This window comes from Octopus sinensis, linkage group LG15 (assembly GCF_006345805.1).
Source record: "Octopus sinensis linkage group LG15, ASM634580v1, whole genome shotgun sequence".
Taxonomy (NCBI): domain Eukaryota; kingdom Metazoa; phylum Mollusca; class Cephalopoda; order Octopoda; family Octopodidae; genus Octopus; species Octopus sinensis.
In genome coordinates, this window is record NC_043011.1 from 32150932 (window position 1) to 32166696 (window position 15765).

The 15765-nt window shown below is 37.8% G+C and overlaps 1 protein-coding gene across 2 annotated transcripts in view; it reads left to right on the forward strand.

Annotated features, from left to right (window-relative positions):
• Positions 1-15765, forward strand: part of LOC115219898 (E3 ubiquitin-protein ligase Praja-1) — a 45847-nt gene that overhangs the window by 14225 nt on the left and 15857 nt on the right. For both annotated transcript variants that reach the window (XM_029790205.2, XM_036509605.1), the window contains exons 2-4: positions 8790-10224; positions 12251-13044; positions 15389-15666. In XM_029790205.2, coding sequence (XP_029646065.1) covers positions 8799-10224; positions 12251-13044; positions 15389-15666 — 2498 coding nt within the window. In that variant the 5' untranslated portion in view covers positions 8790-8798. The remainder of the gene's footprint in view (positions 1-8789; positions 10225-12250; positions 13045-15388; positions 15667-15765) is intronic.

Below are 15765 nucleotides of genomic sequence, written 5' to 3' on the forward strand. Positions count from 1 at the left end.
AGGAGGGGCCTTTACCCCGAAATATAGAAATACAAGGTAAAACTGCAACTTTACAGAAAGGTAACTACAAAAAAAAAAAAAAAAAACAGAACAGTTTTCTTTTCCTTTTGTAGTTTAATTTGTACCTTCTTACACTCTTCTAGCCTTATACAGCAACCCTCTTTAAAATTTGTGTGTGTGTGTGTCTGTGTGTACATATGTATATGATGTGCTTACGAAACATTTTAGACTGTACCGGGCAGAAGGCCATCCAACCAATTTGGAAAGAGTCATTCAGCAACCAACAATCAACACCTCTGGCCCACAGATGCATTAGCTCCTCTTTCTGCCTGTTCCGTCACTACTACAAAGGCCATTGTTCTTCTACAGTAGCTCATTGCAAACCATTTCCACTGGAGCTCACCTAGTACACTACTTCACCCTCCCCACTGCACCTCACCCCAGTCTCTTCCCTTAGCACTAAGCACTACATCAATTCTTTCCATTCTTAAAACGTCATGCTTCTGGAATTTCCTCCTTACAAGCATATTTGCAATCAGACATCGACTTCACAGATGTTTTAAGCTGAATATAAATTGCATCGATCTGACTAGTCTCGGAGAGCCTGTGAAGGTCACAAGCACTATTCCTTGCCTCCTGACTAAGTTGTAAAAAACTATATGTATTTATGTGTAAGCCATTATATAATTAAATCAAATGATATGGAAGCTTGCATCTAAGTGGATGTTAGTGATCCTTGCTGGATTTAAAGCATTTTTAGAAATGGTGTATGGAGTTAATTATACACTTACCTATATTAAAGACACAGACATCAAACAAACTAGATACAAGTGAATATTGTGCATGCACTTTTATGCTTCATGCCCGTAAACCACAACATACACATTGTCATATATATGTGTGTGAGTGTGCATGTATACATGCATGAACTGATACATGTATATATATGTATACATGTGTATTTGTGTATATATGTATGTGTGTGTTTGTGTATATATGTGTGTGTGTGTATGCATGTATATATGTATGTGTGTATGTATGTATGCATATACGTATCAATTAACCTAAAATATTCATTTTTTTTTTTTGCTTTCTGTTTCAATTGAATAGATTCATTTGCAAACAAGAATATAGAAAGTTATGTTCTTTTACAACCCCATGTCTCTGATTCTCTCTCTCCCTCTACTTCTCTCTCTCTCTCTCTCCTTCCCCCCTCTCTCTCTCTCACATTTGTGAAAGCAATAGAGATAGTCGCTTCTGCAAGTGAGGCGGGATAAACAGACTTAAACCATCACATTCAGAAACAAAGGACCTACTTGGCAGAGTTAACTGAGTTGAAGGCAAAGGAGGGAAAAAGAAAGAAAAAAGAAAAATTAAATGACACATTCATATTATATCATGTATTGATTGTTCCCAGATTGTTTTCAACTCTCTTTCTTTATTGATTTCTATAACTGTTCTACATTTTAGCGTTAGGATAAGTCTTGTATCTGTCTGTTTGTGTAAATATAATAAGCACTGTGTGTGTGTGTAGACCGGTGATTATGCATGTGCGAGAGTCAGAGTCTGTATGTGCATACTTTTGAGAATGCACTGCGTATGACTATATATATATATATATATATATATATAGAGTAATACCTCACGTTATGAGGACCTGCTTTATGAGACCCTGGGTTTACAAGTTTTATTTTTCAGCTCACTTTTGTATGGTGAGCTGAAATTTTTCAAGCACAAGATCCAAATTTTGAACAAGGTGCAAAAGTTTCTTATTTCTTTATTGCCCCCTCTATTGCCCTTAGAGGGAACAAACAAGGACAGACATAGGGATTAAGTTGATTACATTGACACCAGTGTGTAACTGGTACTTAATTTATCAACCCCGAAAGGATGAACGGTAAAGTTGACCCCGGCAGAATTTGAACTCAGAATGTAACAGCAGACGAAATACCACTAAGCATTTCGCCCAGCATGCCAATGTTTCTGCCAGCTCGCTGCCTTAAGGTGCAAAAGTTTCTACTACCGTAACAAATGCTTCTGCATGTTACTAAGAAATTTATAGAGAGCGAAAAAAGGCTTCTTCTAAGTAAACAATTCTAGACTTGTTTTTTAAAAAGAAATCTACAAGTTGCAGGAGTGGCTGTGTGGTAAGTAGCTTGCTAACCAACCACATGGTTCCGGGTTCAGTCCCACTGCGTGGCATCTTGGGCAAGTGTCTTCTGCTATAGCCCCGGGCCGACCAATGCCTTGTGAGTGGATTTGGTAGACGGAAACTGAAAGAAGCCTGTTGTATATATATATATATATATATATGTGTGTGTTTGTGTTTGTCCCCTAGCATTGCTTGACAACCAATGCTGGTGTGTTTACGTCCCTGTCACTTAGTGGTTCAGCAAAAGAGACCGATAGAATAAGTACTGGGCTTACAAAAGAGTAAGTCCCGGGGTCGAGTTGCTCGATTAAAGGCGGTGCTCCAGCATGGCCGCAGTCAAATGACTGAAACAAGTAAAAGAGTAAAGAGTAAAAGAGAGAGAGTAAGTCCATTTATGAGTGCTTGTGAATTGGCAATCACATCTAAAAGTGATGAAGTGCGCAAGTCTAGTGTGAGTGAAAGTGATTCAGGAATAATTATAATAATATTTTTTTATCATAAATGATCTTGACATTCTTTTTACTTCACATAAAATACATTCTACTGTTGTTTTATTGCCATTTATTTACAAATATTATAAATATAGGTAAAATTATTTTCCTGGGAATGAATTATGATTTATAACATTGCTACTATGGGAAATTATTGCTCTACTTTAGGAGTTTTCGCTTTACAAATGGTCGCTGGGAACAAATTAACTTGTGTATCAAGGTATTACTGTATATATATCATCATCATCATCATCATCGTTTAACGTCTGTTCTCCATGCTAGCATGGGTTGGATGGTTTGACCGGGGATCTGGGAAGCCAGAAGGCTGCACCAGGCTCCAGTCTTATCTGGCAATGTTTCTACAGCTGGATGCCCTTCCTAACGCCAACCACTCCGTGAGTGTAGTGGGTGCTTTTTACGTGCCACCTGCACAGGTGCCAGGCGAGGCTGGCAACGGCAACGGTCGGATTGATGTATTTTATGTGCCACCGGCACGGAAGCCAGTCGAGGCGGTGCTGGCATCGGCCACGAGTCGGATAGTGCTTTTTACGTACCACCAGACCAGGGATCCTGGCTGGTTCAATTCGATTTCGATTTCGCTTGCCCCAACATGTCTTCATATATATATATATATATAATAATATATATATGTATATATATATCATGTATGTATAGTGTTGTATGGTTGTTCAGCATTGTGTATGTACATGTATTGTTTTTATCTGTCTGTTTGTCAGTCAGTTAATCAGTCATTCAAACACTCAGTCAAATATAGAAGCACATCTGTGTACTGAATTAAAATTATTTATTTTCTATGTTGACTTCCACCCCTCCCCTTAATGCCATCATAATGGTGCAAGCATTGTTGTGTGTGTCAGTGTTCACTTTAGACGGTCCAATGATGGCTTAGCTGGCTGAATGTTCCAAGTCACTGTCAACAACATAAACCAAACATTATTGTTTATGTATATATATCATCATCATCATCATCATTATTTAGCATCCGCTTTCCATGCTAGCATGGGTTGGCCGGTTCAACTGGGGTCTGGGAAACCAGAAGGCTGCACCAGGCCCAGTCTGATCTGGCAATGTTTCTATGGCTGGATGCCCTCCCTAACGCCAACCACTCCGTGAGTGTAGTGGGTGCTTTTTACGTGCCAGTCGGGGCTGGCAAACGGCCACGATCGGATGGTGCTTTTTACGTACCACCGGTACGGAGGCCCTTCGGAGTGGCGCTGGCAACGGCCACATTCGGATGGTTCGCTTACGTGCCACCGGCACTCTGGCAACGACCACGTTCGAATGGTTCGCTTACGTGCCACAGGCACTGGTATCACAGCTACAATTTCCATTGATGTTGATCAATTTCGATTTTGATTTTGATATTTACATATATATATATATATATATATATCACCTGAAGTAAAAGTATAATTCAAGAGGAAAAAAATTATATTCAGGTTGCACTGCGGCACATCTAGCATCATCAGTGTGCCACGACATACCGGTTGCGGAGCACTGATATATATTGTAGAACAGTGTTGTTGTCAGTGACTTAGAAGTTTCGGTTAGCTAAGCCATCATCGAATGATGGTTTAGGTGGCCCTGGCCGAAAATTCACAGTCACTGTCAAGAACATTCTTGTGTAAGTAAGAATAGTAAATTTGTATTCTACAAAAGTATAGAGTAACCCATCAGATTAATGTAAAATCGTTTTTATTATAGCTGAACATAAAAACAAACATTATTTGATATATATATATATATATATATATATAATATATATATATATATATATATATATATATATATATACACCATGCCACAACATACAGTCGGAAACTGGCCAGCTCTATGTCAAACTGTCAAACCCATGTCAATATGATGATATATATATATATATATATATATATATATATATATATATATATATCTTCATCATCATCATCGTTTAACTACAATTTCCAATTTCCATTTGTGTGTATGTATATACATCAGTACTGTTAATATACCAACTTCTTTGGGTAATTCCTTGCAGATACAATGCAATCATTTGCACACTAAGTGTCATATATGATGGCATATGGGGCTCACCTTTTTCTGAAAATGATGTTCCAAAAAAGATCACCTTGAGTTTTGTATGCTAAGTTGCCTTTATAATACAGGCTTTAAAGCACCAAATACTTTTTGTCCCTGGTGCATTTAATATGCCATCAAATATAGTAGGTCAAATGATAAGATAGATCGGTAGGTAGATAAGGAGAGAGAGAGAGAGAGAGAGAGCAAGAAAGGTGGAAGGGATTGGGTGTTGTAGGTAATGAGGTAATGAGTGAAATAGTAAAATAGAGTGAGTGTGATGGAAAGATAGATAGGTAGATAAATAGATTGCATCAGAGTTTGTATGCGGCCATTCAGCCTACTAGCAATGTCTGTATGTATATGATATTATGAATATGTTCAAAGGTGCAGACGTGACTTTGTGGTAAGAAGTTTGCTTCCCGGCCATATAATTCCAGGTTCAGTCCCACTGCATGGCACCTTGGACAAGTGTCTTCTATTATACCCTTGGACCGACCTAAGCATTGTGAGTGGATTTGGTAGACAGATGATTGAAAGAAATCTATTCCTCCATTTTCTTATTTTGTATATATATATATATATATATATGTTCCCCCACCCCAGCCCTTATTTTATTAGGACCAAAAGTCTAGTCTTATCTACATAAAAAATAAGAGAATGACAGAAGCAGAGGGAGATGTTAACTAGATTAAGGAACGAAGGGGTGGTCAAATATATTTAGATTATCAAATAAAAGGAGCTTAAGGTTGAAAACAAAAAGAGGCAAAAAACCTTAATGGTATTTGTTAAACTAACTTCAAGCTGGGTGGACTTTACCAAACTGCCTTGGTGCCTCAATTTAAATACCTAATTCTACCAAAACTCAATTATTTCCTATATGTATATGTGTGTGTGTGTATGTGTGTGTGTGTGTGTGTGTGTGTGTGTGTGTGTGTGTGTGTGTGTATATATATATATATGTACACACACACAAACACACACACTTACATATCATATAACATACATATATTTGTTATACTCTCAGCCCTTGAGTCTCTTTGTTGCTTCTGCCAAATATTAATAGAAATGTACATATACTCATATGGCTCAGTGTCTTGAGATCAGCCTTTGGAGTTGCATAGCTTAGTAGTTAGGGTGTTGGACTCATGATCAGAAGATTGTGGTTTCAATTCCTGGACCGGGCGACACGTGTTCTTGAGCAAAACACCTCATTTCACTTTGCTCCAGTCCACTCAGCTGGCAGAAATGTGTAACCCTGTGATGGACCAGTGTCCCATCCAGGTGGGGAGTATATATGACATGGGAATCAGGGAACCTGCCCTTTGAGATTATATGACTCAGAAAGGATTTTTATCATTGTGCACAGATATGGCTGTGTGGTTAAGAAGCCTGCTTCCTGACCATGTGGTCAATTCCACTGTGCAGCCCCTTGGGCAAGTGTCTTCTACTAGAGCTCCAGGCTGAACAAGGCCTTGAGAGTAGATCTGGCAGATAGAAACTGAAAGAAGCTTGTGTGAGAGTGTGTGTGTATATATCTGTGTGTTTGTGTGTGTATGTACACTTGTCTTGATGTCATGCGATGATTGTAAATGAGCATCGCCATTATACAAGCGATGTCTGTTTCCTGTCTTCCATGGCGAAATATTACTTAACCTGGAAACAAGTGAGGTTTGGTGACAGCAAGAGCATCGGGCCGTAGAGAATAATCTGCCTCAACAAATTTCTTCTGACCCATGCAAGCATCGGAATGTGGATGTTAAATGATGATAGTGAAGTACCAGAATATGTACTAAATTAATGTTATATACCAAACCCTATACCAATCCTATATACACTGTCATTAAAAGAGATACACACACAAACATATGCCTACACACACACACACACACACACACACACACACACACATACATACACACATACGAACATGCATGTACACATATACACATACACGCACACATACCTACTTACACATACAAGCATACACACACGCACACATGGTTTATATCTTCTTTTCACTTTTCCCTTCTTTTTTCCCATTCTACATCCTATTCCAAAGAATTATGGCCAGTGTCATAATCAACACTTTCTATTTCTTTGCGTATTAAACTGATAATTTTGATTGTGAACTTATCCCGTCCTGGTTTCTTTCTTTCTTTTTTTTTACCACACACGCACACACACACACAATGTCGGAGCATATCTATGAATATCATTGACATTTATTCAAGTCACTTTATTGGACTGCTTCAATTACATCCGTGGATTATTGGAGTAATTTGATAGTTTTGTTCGCTGTTAAGTGGCCTAGATATAATTACAACTGTCCAGTACATATTAGTCAGGCATATTTACACTGCTGACCATTAGTTAAAACAGTGTTGTCCTTCTCCTCCTTCTTTTCAGTGTCTTCTTCATCATCATCATCACCATTATTGCTATACAGGTCTCCGCTATGCAACATATTCAGCTGTCATGCTCTGTTTCATCTTGCAGACTTTTATACTAATCAGTTTTGCCTGCACTGATCATCTCTAGTTTCTTTAGATTATACATCATCATCATCATCATCATCATGCTCTTTGACTCTTTTACTTGTTTCGGTCATTTGACTGCGGCCATGCTGGAGCACCGCCTTTAGTCAAGCAAATTGACCCCAGGACTTATTCTTTGTAAGCCTAGTACTTATTCTATCAGTCTCTTTTGCCGAACCGCTAAGTTACAGGGACGTAAACATACCAGCATCGGTTGTCAAGCGATGTTGGGTGGACAAACACAGACACATAAACATATACACACACACATACATACATATATATATATATATATATATATATATATATATATATATATATATATATATACATACATACATACACACACACACACATATATACAACGGGCTTTTTTCAGTTTCTGTCTACCAAATCCACTCACAAGGCTTTGGTCAGCCCGAGGATATAGTAGAAGACACTTGCCCAAGGTGCCACACAGTGGGACTGAACCTGGAACCATATGGTTCATAAGCAAGCTACTTACTACACAGTCACTCCTACATCTGTGATCACTTTTGCTGATTGTTCTCCCTCAGATGCTTCAAAACATTGCAGTAGAACTCTCAATTTATGGTTTGGCCCTGGGGGATAAACTCTCAATGCACAGTACCACATTTCCAGGGGTGATGCTCGTGACGAGTCTTCCAGATTGCTTATTGTCTTCCAGGATCGTCCTTCCACTTTTGAAGCACCCGTGCCACTTGAAACATTGTTGACGACTCGTCACTGTAAGCTTGTCAAAGCATGGTCAATGTCTCTGTAGCAGACTTCCCAAGTTTAATGCCAAATTTCACGTTGGCTCTTTGTTCCTGTCCGTTACCAAAATCAGACCACAGCATACATGTGATCACAAAAGCACAAATTTCACAACATGCAGAGTAAACACAGTGATGTCACACAACACACTGCCCCATGAAGGTTGCTGCCAGCTCTCACAGAACTAATGCAGGAACTTTTTAATACCACTTTGTATTTGTTAGTATTCCAAGATTTTATATTAAAGGATGCAGGCTCAAATCTCATATTTCCCTAATTTTTCATTCTTGTATCCCTACATTATTCAAATATACAGATGCATTCTGTATTCAATCCTAGCTTAACTGTCAGTCAATAATAATGTTGTAATACTGTTAGTTGTAATTATGTTATGCTGGTAGTGAAAGCTTGGTTTTGTTTCAGTGTTAACCCTTTTATTACCAACCCGGCTGAAACCGGTTCTAGCTCTGAGTACAAATGTCTTGTTTTCATAAGTTTTGAATTAAAATCTTCCACCAAACGTTAGTCACAATTTATGTTCCTGTCACTAGCTTAATGATAACTAAGTTATTTTACTAAATTCTTTGTTATATTTAAAGTAATTGAAAGAAACACAGAGAATCTCAAAATAAATACAGTAATGAAAGGGTTAAATATTAGGGCAAATTAATTATTTCTTTTTACACTGACATTTTGATATATAATCTTTGACCATATGATTTGTTTTATTTATATAAGCTTTGGTTCTCATTTCAGGGCGTTTCAATGTTGTTTTGGGTTGCTAAGATGCAGGATAATCATCAAAATCCACAGCAACATTTATCTATGAATGAAAACGCATCTGATTCTTCAGATGATGCAAGTGGCACAGACAATCCTGATGATTTACCCCACAGCAATGTTACTGCCACTTCAATTACTATAAAAGGGGCAAGACCTAAAGTTTACTCATCTCTTTTAACGTTAAGTAAGTCCAAGTCAGCACGTTTCAGTCAGAAAGCTGATGAAGGGCAAGATAATGCTTGTCAGGAAAACACCTCTGTAGACTTAAATTTTTCTTCCTTGACTACGTCAAGCAGCTTTCTGTCGAACCGTCATTCCATTTTACCAGATATAAAACCTTTAAATTCTATTCAAGAGAATCCTTGCGACCAAGATGAACCTTTGCAAAGATGGAAAAATGCAGGAAAGGCCTTACGTAAAGCTTTATCGTCTTCAACTTCATCTTTCGCTGTGTCATCTCCCTTAACTAGTTACGTCAATCAGACATTTCACTTTTCAACACAAACCTTGCCATTGAAAGGTAAGGGGGCAATGAGAAACAGTCGCTACCATTTGGCAAGAAGAAATTTAATGGATAATGATTCGATTGCCGTTTGTGAAACATCTAAGCTTCTAAATGATATGCCTATACCTTCTCCTATTCTGTCTACAAATAAAATGCCCTTATTGTCGACAGTAGACTCTGCTAATGTCGATATAAATATAGATAACCAAGCAGAATTATTAAAAAATTCTGTTGCTATTTCACTGCCCAAACCAACGCCTTATACTAAACACCAAAAAGATGATAATTGTTCAAAATCTGAAAATGAAATTGATCTAAAGACTGACAGTTGCATGCTTGAACGAAGCCCTGGAATGTTTAATTTACGTGCAGATGATTGTGACCTAACCCAAACCACAGACCACAATAACTCAAACTGCATGTTGTCTTCTTCCCACACAGACTTAAATCTAAGTCGTTATCAGAAACAAATTATTTCTTACCCTCATCAGCTGAAGACTACATCGGCTCCTTTTACAGCCGTCACCAAAATATCAACGTCGCCTGTATGTTCCTTCGAAGACAGTTCACATAGTATTCAAGCTCAGACCTTTAAAATGCTGGAATGTAGGCTGAGCCGTCTCATAAGTAGTGATGATAAAAGCTTCTTTGAATTGTCCAGTAGTGATTCAGACATAACCGATTGTAGTTCAATATTCGAAGATGATTACATACGGAATTCTTCACATCAGCAATACCGGGGAACTGCTCAAAACGAGGAACAAGAACCGAAGAAACAGAAACGAAAATCTCAGACTTTAAGAAAGCACCGCAATGGAGAAACTGCTTGTTCATCTGATTCCATACACGAAGGAACTAAAAATTACTTACGACAGAAGAAGAAAATGAAAGGTGGATTAGAAGGTAAAATCTGAATGTGTTTGTTGTTACCTGTATCGTTATTGAATTCTCACATTATCATTATTATTTCATTATTTTATTTGGTTTCGAAGATTCTTGATGTGAACTTATGTGTTGGAATATATTTTGTCGAATCTCAGAATGGTTTTGTGCTAATAATAAACACATGTTCAGATTCTATATTGATGAAGTCAGGAATAGTGACTGAAGGACTTTGACAAGCCTAGCTGATTGATTGATTGATTGATTGACTGAAAGGTTATATCAATTGATTAGTTAAGTAGTTATCTAGTTAACCAACTGATAAATGAAAATAAAGAAGTAAAATAGAACTTGTGCATGTGTTTGTTATTGACATAATGACCCTCCCGAGTTACAACAAACATTATTATTATTATTATGATTATTATTTAATAATAATATTAATAATAATTATTATTATTATAAGGCAATGAGCTTGCAGATTCGTTAGCACACTGGGCGAAATGCTTAGTGATATTTCATTTGTCGCTACATTCTGGGTTCATTCTGGGTTCATCCTTTCAGGGTCAATAAATTAAGTACCAGTGAAACACTGGAGTTGCTGTAATCAACCAGTTCCCTTCCCCAAAATTTCAGGCCTTGTGTCTTGAACAGAAAGGACTATTATTATTATTATTATTATTATTGTATTTTAGAAAAGGATTGAAGTAACTCTTCACAAAGGTAAACAGTCAAGACGAGCACGATTCGATTGTAAAATATTTTATTTGTTGAACGATATTTCAACAGTACGTCTGTCTTTGTCACTTCATATTTTGAACTTGACAAAGACAGACGTACTGTTGAAATATCATTCAACTAATAAAATATCTTACGATCGAATCACGCTCTTCATCTTGACTATTATTATTATTATTATTATTGAGTGAGAGAGCAATGTATGCCATCAAAGTGACACTGGGGTACAAATATACAAAGCCCAGTATACCCATCTGATAAGGGTACATCAGGCACATGCATCACAACCATATGTGCATGAAATGGTGACCTTGTATCAAGATAAACTGCACATGACCTTGCAGGTGGGACCCTGTTAGAATTTTCTTCGGGTTGAGTAGCCTATCCTGCTCAAAAGGTCCCTGAATGAAGGTTGTTTAAGGATGATGAACAAAACACCCATATTTCCAGAGGTGAATTATTCAAACCCACCAAAATTCCTCTCAACACTTGGCTTTGATGCTTCCCCACTGCTCGTGATCAAAGATGCACATATTGTCAGCCACTAAGGGACATGCTCGATTGGTTTAGGTCAAGCAAATCTGGTATTGAGCAGAATATTTGCTGAAGCCCATCTTTTATACCAAGACAAAACAATGTACATGATAACACTTCCAGTCAGTTAAGATCAGAAGCCATCAGAGCCACTGTCTGGTACTGCATCAGGGCATTCGCCGTCGTCTCCGCCACCGCCGTTGAACGATGATGATGATGATGATCAGGGCATTCATCGTTGTCGCCGCTGCCATTAAACGATGACGACGACGATTTAACATCTCCTTTCCATGCTGGCATGGGTTGGACAGTTTGACTGAAACTGGAGAGCTGTGCCCAGTTCCAGTCTGATTTGGCATGCCCTTCCTAATGCCAACCACTCCAAGAGTGTGCTTTTTACATGCCAGTTACATGACCCTGACATCAGCTACAACTACGATCTCACTTGGCTTGGCAAGTCTTCTCAAGCACAGCATATAGCCATTATATACATATATACTCACTATTCTATAAGAGTCTTCAAATGCATATGGAACCAAAAGTACTCCTCTGTACATGCACACACACGCAGTCACTCACACACTCAGTATAGTTGCATTTTCTACAAATACCTAGCCATTAGTTTTATTCTTTTGAAATAAATCTACGTTATTTATTCATCTTCAAACTGTAACCACTTCTATGATTTTGAATTGATTTTAAGTTATATATGTTGTTGTTAGAAGATATAACCACTGGTTAAATGAGTAACACTTAGGTTTTCTTTCTTCTTCAGAAACAGTTGAAAATGTACCATTAATAGCCGGTGGCTGCTTAGCTGCGTTACATTCTAATGTACCCTGTTTGGGTTTGAGTCACTCGAGTGAAACTGATTCAGACGCCGCAGCAAAAACTGTGACTCCTCACTGGAGGTTACGGAAACGTTCTGGAATTGTATCTAAACGACATGAAAATACAACAGAAAATAACTCGAAGGACAATGAAGAATTCAAGTTGCCACCATTGCCTTCAAAACAAGGTGCAAAAGGGAATCGGAGATACATGAGAAACAGTGCTCCTGTTAAGGAACGGTTGGGCAACTGTAACCCCACCGATCCTGTATTGGGTAATTTACAGAGCTCTCGGCCGTCGCTTGTTAATTACAGCAGTTCAAGCAGCTTGGACATTTTAAATGTTTGTGATCCTGACCAAGCTCTACCTCCATCTTGGAACATTGTTGATAGTTTAAACACAGAGGCAGATAAAGCAAGCAAAGCTTTGCCAACCGGGGGAGTCGCCGAAGACTTCAATAGCTGTGACCAAGAGAAAAACACAGAAAAGTCACAGATACGAACTTGGCCTTTATTAGACGATTTATATAGTTATTCCAATGAAAACGTTTCCAGTTTAATTAATGTGGGTTGCAGTCAAAACGATGTACATTGTTCGGATGAGGATGATTATACAGGACTCAATCAAGCACATTGTGCTTGTAATAAATGCAAACCATCTACCTGGGATTTCTGGGATTTACCCCCCAGTGAGTCAACATTAATTGACATTGCAATCGATGCTGACTGCCATAGCGAAGTAAGTACCTTAATAGAATCATTCTGAAACTAATCTGCTTACGTATTGCACAGAAATCCAGAATTTGTTTTTTATTTTATTGTCCCCAAGTGTTTTTTTTTGTCAGAAGTGTTTTTTTTTGTCAGAAGTGCTTTTGTTTTTTAATTATTGTACAGAAGTCCAGAAATTGATTTTTTTTTCATATTGTCCAGAAGTTAGTTCATGCACATCTTATGGACTAATTATTATGTTTCTGATTTGAGAGTGACAAGGGAGTGTCTATGCAGCCTGGGCAGAATAAGTATGACAAGGTATTTTGTTTGACGCACTAGTTAATCAGAAATTTCATGATAAAGCATATATCTTTCACCAGTACACATGCTCTATGTTATATATTTTAATAATTACCGATATTTTTATATATTATATATGTAAAGCATAATATGTTATACATGTATGTATATTGTTATAATTGTCCTTTTAGTAAATAAATTGACATAATATAATGTCTAAAAGTTGATGAATACCACCTATTGATCCCCTCCATTTTCTTATTGCTCTCTTTCTCTCTCTCTATATATATACACATACATGTATATACATGTATACACATATATGTACACACATGCACACATGAGCTACAAGTGGAATTGTCCTCACTTGTCCTGTCAACAAATCACCACTCATTTTGCACCTTTGAAGGGATGTGAAGTAAGAGATCCCTATTGCTGCTATGTAGTTTTATTTCCTAATTGAAGATATTTTATTTCACTTACAACCCCGGCACTCTGCTGGTTACAACGCCAAGGGTTCCAATTGAACAGCCTGCTCATGAAATTAACATGCGTGTGGCTGAGCACTCCACAGACACGTGTACTCACCGTAGTTCTCAGGAAAATTCAGCATGACACAGAGTGTGACAAGGCTGGCCCTTTTGAAATACAAATACTACTCATTTTTGACAACTGAGTGGACTGGAGCAGCATCAAATAAAGTATCTTGCTCAAGGACACAATGCATCGCCAGAGATTGAACTCAGCACCTTAGAATCATGAGCCGAATACCCATAACTACTGCGCCATGTACTTTCACTCTTACAACACTAATGTTCTTAGGAAAGGCATGAACATTACATGCCTACTCAAATATATATCTATAATTTATTTTACTTTTGTTATATTTATGCTGGTTAAATGTGTCTACAAATTTAAGAATTTTGTTTCAACTATTGCAATAATTAGAGACTTGTTTTTTTTTGTGTATGTGTGTGTAAACCAATTAGAGTAGAACACATTTTTAATTAGGTAAATTGTGGCATACGGCCACATTTTACTAAGTCTATACAGTGGTAAGAAACTCTTAGGAGAGCTGAACAACAGAAGGTCTTCAGAGAGAAGAAAACCCCTTCAGGTAAGCCCTTAACATCTTACACTCTAAGGTGTGGGCCAGGCCTAGGTGTTCTTCTGCTGACATTTTTCAGCTACTTGGATATCAGAGATTTATTGTGCATTCAAACTGTAGGGGCTGGGGTAAGTAAAAGCCATTTTGTGTCCTGTCACTGGAAACGCTGTGATCTTCATAGTCTAGTTTACTTAGCTGTGGATTTTTGTTTTTATTGTCCAGTTTGGACAGGGGTAGTGAATTGATTCCTTACAGGGAATCTGAAATTAGTTGAAGGGAGGTATTTTCGGATAGTAGACTTAATCCCTAATGCATGCTGCTGAGTTGGACTCCAGTAAAAATAGTGGTGTGAAATCATGTGAAGGATTAACCCTTTTGTTACAGTATTTCTGTTTAGCGAAATAACTTCGTTATCATTAAGCTAGTGTTTGCGACATAAATTGTAACAAAGGTTTGGTGGAAGATTTTACTTCAGAACTTTTGAAAGCAAGACATTTGTACTACAGAGCCAGAGGTGGTTTCAGCCGGGTTGATATCGAAAGGATTAAGCATGATGAGGAGTTTATAATTCATTTGGTGAAGTCATTTTGTCAAGTTTGTAGCACTGCCATTGAATCTTTTTAATAAGCCCAGAAAATGTCACAGTAAACCCCCTCTTTCAGGGTATTCTCACTCTCACAACAAGACTAGTTGATGAATTGAAATAGTCAAATCATCGAGTGTGATATTAAATCTAAAACTAAGGCAAGAAGTCTCAAGGTCTGTCTCAGGTCTCAGTATCAGCTTGAACCAGGTACAGCAATAGTTGCAAAGATTCACCTACCACACTTCTTGTAATAAACTTTTGCTCCAGCCAACTAAAGGTTTTATTCATTCATTCATTTATTTATTTGTTTTATATTATTTTTTTTTTTGTTTTTTTCCCCTGTGTTAATTGTACCTGTTGTGGTTTTTCCCGTTGCAGTCTGATACGCATTCAGATCTCGAGAGAGACTCTGACAGTGCCGACGCTGATGATGAGTTTGAGTGTGACTGCATCCATTGTTTACAGATGAGGGAAGTACTCGGTCACCGACACAACTCTGAGGGAGCAAGCTTTGACAGAGGTGACTCTGATCTCACAACTACAACAGCAGCAATCGTTGCCAACAGCAGCTCACTGCCCTACACTATGTCCACTTCGTCGTCGCTCCAGTTTGCTACGAGACTGTCAACACCTTTAAACCAAGACCATAACCACTGGTAAATTTGCCACTTTCTTGATTTTCCATCTTTGTTTCATAGCATAGCAGCTTCATAGGATTGACTTACTGTGTCACATAGGTAGTTATATGTATGTCA